The following is a 7,333-nucleotide window of genomic DNA, read 5'->3' as shown; positions in this document are numbered from 1 at the left end:
GTGTGTGTGTGTGTGTGTGGGGGGGGGGGGTGGGGGGGGGTGTTAATAACAGTGTCGCTGACAGTCAATGTGAGGGTAACTATTGAGTTCACTAAAGCCAAGCGCTATTATTGCAGTGACTGTACCAATACTGGAGATTATTATTATTATATCTTATAGATATTATTATTGGGGTTACTGACACGAATGCTGCGGGTTAGTATCGTGGCCGCTTATACAAATGCTGAGGGTTATATTTGGGGCCACTAACACCAATGCTGGAGGTTGTTATTGCAGCTACTGACATTAATGTGGGGGAGGGGTGGGGGATATTATTACAGTCACTGACACCAATGCGTGGGTTATTATCGTGGCTGCCTACACCAATGCAGAGGGTAATTTTGGGGTCTACTGACACCAATGCCAGGGGTTAGTATTGTGGCCACTAATGCCAATGCTGAGGGTTATTATTGCAGTCACTGACACCAATACTAGGGGTTATTAGTGTGGCCACTAACACCAATGCTGGGGGTTATTATTGCAGTCACTGACACCAATGCTGGGGGTTATTATTGCAGTCACTGACACCAATGCTGGGGGTTATTATTGTGGCCACTAACACTAATGCTGAGGGTTATTATTGCAGTAACTGACACCAATGCTAGTGGTTATTATTGTGGCCACTAACACCAATGCTGGAGGTTGTTATTGCAGCTAGTGACATTAATGTGGGGGAGGGGTGGGGGATATTATTACAGTCACTGACACCAATGCGTGGGTTATTATCGTGGCTGCCTACACCAATGCAGAGGGTAATTTTTGGGTCTACTGACACCAATGCCAGGGGTTAGTATTGTGGCCACTAATGCCAATGCTGAGGGTTATTATTGCATTCACTGACACCAATGCTGGGGGTTATTATTGTGGCCACAAACACCAATGCTGGGGGTTATTATTGCAGTCACTGACACCAATCCTGGGGGTTATTATTGCAGTCACTGACACCAATGCTAGGGGTTATTAGTGTGGCCACTAACACCAATGCTGGGGGTTATTATTGTGGCCACTAACCCTAATGCGGAGGGTTATTATTGCAGTCACTAACACCAATGCTGGGGGGTATTATTGCAGTCACTGACACCAATACTAGGGGTTATTATTGTGGCCACTAACCCTAATGCGGAGGGTTATTATTGCAGTCACTAACACCAATGCTGGGGGGTATTATTGCAGTCACTGACACCAATACTAGGGGTTATTATTGTGGCCACTAACCCTAATGCGGAGGGTTATTATTGCAGTCACTAACACCAATGCTGGGGGGTATTATTGCAGTCACTGACACCAATACTAGGGGTTATTATTGTGGCCACTAACCCTAATGCGGAGGGTTATTATTGCAGTCACTAACACCAATGCTGGGGGGTATTATTGCAGTCACTGACACCAATACTAGGGGTTATTATTGTGGCCACTAACCCTAATGCGGAGGGTTATTATTGCAGTCACTAACACCAATGCTGGGGGGTATTATTGCAGTCACTGACACCAATACTAGGGGTTATTATTGTGGCCACTAACACCAATGCTGAGGGTTATTATTGCAGTCACTAACACCAATGCCAGGGGTTATTATTGTGGCCACTTACACCAATGCTGGGGGTGATCATTGTGTTCACTGACACCAATGCTGGGGAATTCCTCTCTTTGACAGATGTGACAGGAATAGGTGCCCTCATTGGAAGCTTTACCCTCATCTCTTCTTCTAGTGACATGTCTAATTATTTGAATTTCCAATCACTTTCTTTTTTTAAGGACAGTGGTCACCAGGACAAAAAGAAAGGGCGCATCTATACATGTCCATGTGTAGATTCACAGACAGCAGTAAAAAATTTTGAAGGGGCCCCAATTCTTCCTTTCTCTATACACACTGATGTTCTTGTTTTCCTTTCCTTAGATATCATTGGAAGCACGGTCATCATGGACCTTGTCACAATCCTTTTATCTGTCGTGGTCATCCTCTTCTTGGCCAATGTATACAACAAGCAAAAGAAACATAAAGACAAAAATTTACCTCCTGGGCCCAAACCTTTACCCATCATCGGAAATCTGCACATGCTTGATATGAAACAACCTTACAAAACATTTCTAGAGGTAAAACAGCCATCTTGCCAAATCCACAGATATTCTCTTGCTGTCTAAGACAAGTGTTTTTAAAACAAAACAGGTATTAAAATGGAGCATTTGATTGGGATTAATTCTACCTGTTGAAAATGTCTTGCAATGCTGACTATAGACATCACCGGGCTCTTGGTTACATAAATAATGTGGTCCCTCTTTTGTGTTTGTTGCCTCATATCTGTCCACTTGCCATTTATTTATTTATTACAGGTATTTATGGAGCGCCGACAATTTAGGCAGAACTTTACATAATTGCACATCAGTCCCTGCCCTCAAGGAGCTTACAATCTAAGGCCCCTAGCTCACATACATACATACATAGAAGGCCAATTTTTAGAGAGGATCCAATTAACCTACTAGCATGTCTTTGGAGTGTGGGAGGAAACCGGAGCACCCGGAGGAAACCCAAGCAAGCACTGGGAGAACATGCAAACTCCTTGCAGATAATGACCTGGATTTAAACCAGGGACCCCCAGTGCTGCAAAGCAGAAGCGCTAACCACTATGCCACTGTGCTGTCCATACCTCATAGTACCCCATGGCCAATCTGTCTCTGCCAGGAACTCACAGTGGACCCACTGTACCTTCATGTTTTCCACTGCATGCCACCATGCAGTTCCCCATTTGGGCCTGTTTGAGCCTCTTTGGCACCACCAGCAACATTGGTATGACATCCTAAATATTTTCAGCTCAAATTGGTCCCCCACAATTGGACTTTAGACAGTTAATGATGCTGATTAGCAGCCTATCTCTGAACAGAGCATCCCAAATGTTTACTCATAAGAAGAAGGGCCTATCCCAAACCATCTTCCTAATGTTGGGATTTACTGAGAGCTTCTCTGATGGACTTGCTTGTCCCTTTGGACACTGTGCACCAAACTAAATTCATGGACAGTATGTCTGCCACTGGATCCCAACTGGATCCCAGATACCAGGATGAGGCAGTAGATATTAATCCAAAAAACGAGATTACTTCTCTTTGAGAAGTACCATGTCGAGAAGGACTTCAACTTGTCTGAAGGACTACTTTTTTGTTCTTCTTGCTTGCTCTCTCTGAAGGAGAGGACTTCATAATGGGAAGGCACAGCTCCCATTTCTGGGATGGGAATGAGGGGCACCTTTTAACACAATGGGGGAAATTTATCAATGCACTTGTGACAGTTTTAGCCTCTTAGATCATTTTTTTAAATGTGCAAATCTGTCTTTCAACATGTGCCCCTGTTTTCACCTGAGCTTACACTACTTTTTCAACTGCATGTTTTTTTGGACGTGTTTTGCACCTGTTTTCTTCAGAGCTTGCACTACTTTTTCAGTTGCATGCTTTTTGCACCTTTGTTACACGTGTTTTCATCTGCACATGTTCTGCGGCTGTCTGAAACTGGAGCATCACCTAAGAAAACAATCACAACTTAAGAAGTCCCCATGACCACTTCTTCAAGATGCGACAGTTAAGGTTTTTGCCCGGAGTTACAAGTCTTCCTTCCTGCAATCTATTAAACCTCATTTATCAACAACATTAATCTCGCTTGATAAATCTGGTGCAAATATATTCCGTGCAAGTTCAAACACTCGCAATTGCTATGATAAATTCCCCCAATTTATGTAGTCAAGGGGCACAACCTTACCACACCCCAGTTATGTGGATCCTGAAGAATTACTATGGATTAGTTAAACACACATTTTTTTTTTACTACTTTGTTTCCTTGAGGCCCCATTCACACTGAGCAATTTATCGCGTGGTAATCCGCGCAATATCGCGGATATTTACCACGCGATATCACTCTCCAATGCATGTCAATGGTGCTCTGTCCGTCGCTGTCGTGGGTCGTTCGTCGCTACAGCAGGACCCTTTTTGGAGCGGATTTTGCCACGATTCTAGGTTGCTCAATGCAAGCATTTGCGCGATATCGCGCGACAAACCACGTGATATCGCACAAAATGCAAATCGCGCGACAAACGCACGATTTGCGAATCGCTCAGTGTGAATGGGGCCTTATACTGGCTTTATAAAATAAAAAATGCAATAATGTAGATGTTGATTGAAAGGTTTAGGCCCCATTCACACTGAGCGATTTATCGCGCGGTAATTGGATATTTACCGCGCGATATCGCTCTCCAATGCATGGCAATGGGGCTCTGTCCGTCGCTGTCGCGGGTCGTGCATCGCTACAGCAGGACCCTTTTTGGAGCGGATTTTGCCGCGATTCTAGTTTGCTCAATGCAAGCATTTGCACGATAAAATGCAAATCGCGCGACAAACGCGCGATTTGCGAATCGCTCAGTGTGAATGGGGCCTTAGTGTAATATAACGTTATTGGTATTTAGAAATAACATTTTTATAGATTTACATCAGGAAGGAGAGCGGGAGCAAACACTCAGCGATCAGTGATCGCTGAGTGTTTGTACATAATTGAGGACATGGTATGTTAACTATATCCTCAATTATGTATGAATGGGAAGTGATCTACATGCCCTCCTGTCCATTCATAGTTATGGTTATAGTAAACATACTCTGTCCTCATGTTATGAATGACCAGGAACACTCAGTATAAAGGATTCCTGTTCACTGATAACAGGGGCTGCAGAAAAAGAGATTGAGGACTCAATCTCTTTTTCTATTTTAAAAGGGAAATATCAGGGATTTGTTTAGACCCCCAATATGTCCTCGAAGCCCCTAAAAGTAAAGTACAAAATAAAAATATTTAAGAAAAAATTATGAAATAAATAAAAACAAATATAAAAAAAATAAAACGTTTGAAAAAAAAAAATAAAAATAAAATATTTGAAAAAATGTGAAATAAAAATCATTTTCGGTTTCGGTCTGACATTTTTTTTTATATTAGGTTTTGAAATTTCCATTTCGGTGCACCTATAGTTTTTTTAAAAGCAGAGTGTTCCTTTAAGTATAACATCAAAGAATAAAAGATGTGCTTGCACATAGAAGTAGGAGATCCCTGATATTCTAATGTTAGACTGTTAACTATGTTTTCTATTATGTGTTGTGTTTGCAGATGTCTAAGACGTATGGCACAGTACTGACTATTCATTTAGGAATGGGAAAAGTCATCATCTTGTGCGGCTATGAGACTGTTAGAGATGCTCTACTTACCCAGGGTGACGAATTTGCTAACAGACCACGGTTGCCAATATTTTCAAAATCAACTAAAGACAATGGTAACTATGTTTTTCTTTATACAAAATAATTTTACATGTTCTCTTTAGCAATCAGTTCAGTAAGGACAAACAATTGCCAGAGGTCTATTGAGCTGATAACGTCCTGTGTTGCACACTTATCAGCAATGTTCTCAACTATATTGGTGGACTACAGAACACCCCTCTATGCTGTGGAGAAGAGGAGAGTAAGAGGTGCTCCACAGTCCTGTACTAGGGTGACAAAAGTGTGTCTCTATTGATTAGACATGTGCGATTCGGTTCGTTCCGAAATTCGTTTTGGACGAATTTTCGGAAATTCGGAGATTCGGATGCATCCGAATTCCGAATTACAGCTAAGACGAATGCAAACGAATCCGAAATTCCCGTTTTCCCGAAATTCGTTATTGGACGAATTTCTTTGCACCATTGACACCATTTTACCTCTACAACACATCTATGATTAAAGTACAGAGGCTATAGTGTAGAGGTTAAAGAACAGAATTCCCATTGCTAAGGTCCTATGAATTTTTTGCTGGTGCACATGTCTACTATTGATACAGTACAGCTTAGCATATTACATTTTTTTCTGTGGTTTAGAGATATAGGGGGTTATTCACTTAGCTGCCGAAGGCAGCTGAGTGAATAACCGAGCCAAAGTGAAGTGAGCCGAACGCTGTTCGGCTATTCACCTCTGGCTTGTGCTGCTGATTTCAGCCGCACATCGGCTAAAATCAGCCGTACATCGGCTGCCTTTGGTCATGATGGGCTGAGCCGAAAGGCAAAAGGAGTTCGACTCAGCCAATCCAACATCTGGATCGGCTGAGCAGAAGCTCCGGCAGCTCACTCGCTGCCATTCGCCCCTATTCTCATAGGGGCCAAACAGCAGTAAGAGAATAGCTGAATGTAGCAGAGCGGCATTTGGCTCGGTTATTCTGCTCGCTACCTCCGAGGTAGAAAAACAGTTAAATTAATGAAAAATAGTTTAAAAATTATTGAAATTTTTTTTAAAAATAGGAAAATGAAGAAAAAAAAAAAAAACGACGCACACTGAGCCGACCACATGCGATTCGCTCCCGCCACATAATGTAGCATCTGACAGTGCCGGCAAAATAAAAACAATTGGGTGGAGCTAGCGGTGACATTACCGCTATCTCCGCCCAAATGTTTCCTACTGACCAGCATCTGTCAGAGTCTTCTAGCAGGTCCCAGGCAATAAATAACTGACGTCACGGCCTGCTCCGCCCAGTTGTTATTGTTTAATGACAGATCAGCGTCCCCAGGTCATTTGAGAATGCTGGTCTGTCATTACAACTGGGCGGAGCGAGCCGTGAGATCACGCCGGGCTCCGCCCAGCTGTCATTTACGTGGAGATCAGTCGGCTTCGGCCGACCTTTCTCCACACTTCGCCTGTCACTATGGCTCAGCCAAGCCTTCGGCTGCTGTATGGGCTATAGTGAAGTGCTCCGGCGGCCGAAGTGAGTTCATTAGTGAATAAGCCTCATAATGTTTCCTGCATGCAGTGGAAAGTTAAGGTCCTAAGATAAGATGAAGCAAACACTATCCACCATTTGCTATTAACAGCCCTGGATCTGTATTCTGGGCAGCATTTCTATCTGGTGGTTATATTTTGGACACAAAATAAACAAAAACAAATTAAATTTCTTCTACTTAGGTGTTATTTTTTCTAATGGGGAGAGCTGGAAGGCAATGAGAAGATTCACCATTTCAACACTCCGAGATTACGGAATGGGGAAAAAAGCGATAGAAGACAAGATCAGTGAAGAAGCTGAATGTTTGGTGCAGGCGATCACAGCTCATGGAGGTGATTGTTTTGCTACTTCTGTGTTCTGTTCTCCTTCTTTAGTATTCTTTTCAGGGGCATAACTAGCAATCACAGGGCCCCATTGACATTTTTTTTATATGGGCCCCCACCCTAAACAGGAAAAAAATGGTATTGAACAACATACTGCCACAACTTAACTCACAACAGGGCTTGGAGAACAAAGTGCCTGGTAGCTAAG

General features: G+C 42.8%; 1 protein-coding gene across 1 annotated transcript in view; it reads left to right on the top strand.

Moving 5' to 3' along the window:
- The window catches only part of LOC108800992 (cytochrome P450 2C50-like), a gene marked incomplete at its 3' end in the record, with an annotated part of 8,445 nt that extends 1,311 nt beyond the window's left edge, over nucleotides 1–7,134 (top strand). Inside the window, exons 2-4 of the mRNA XM_018572971.1 lie at nucleotides 1,937–2,133; nucleotides 5,171–5,333; nucleotides 6,985–7,134. Of these exons, the coding sequence (XP_018428473.1) occupies nucleotides 1,960–2,133; nucleotides 5,171–5,333; nucleotides 6,985–7,134 (487 nt within the window). The remainder of the gene's footprint in view (nucleotides 1–1,936; nucleotides 2,134–5,170; nucleotides 5,334–6,984) is intronic.
- Nucleotides 7,135–7,333: the final 199 nt, after the last annotated feature.

Source organism: Nanorana parkeri, unplaced genomic scaffold (genome assembly GCF_000935625.1).
Source record: "Nanorana parkeri isolate BGI_ZX_2015 unplaced genomic scaffold, ASM93562v1 scaffold2191, whole genome shotgun sequence".
Lineage (NCBI taxonomy): Eukaryota > Metazoa > Chordata > Amphibia > Anura > Dicroglossidae > Nanorana > Nanorana parkeri.
This window is presented reverse-complemented; position numbering and strand designations above follow the sequence as displayed.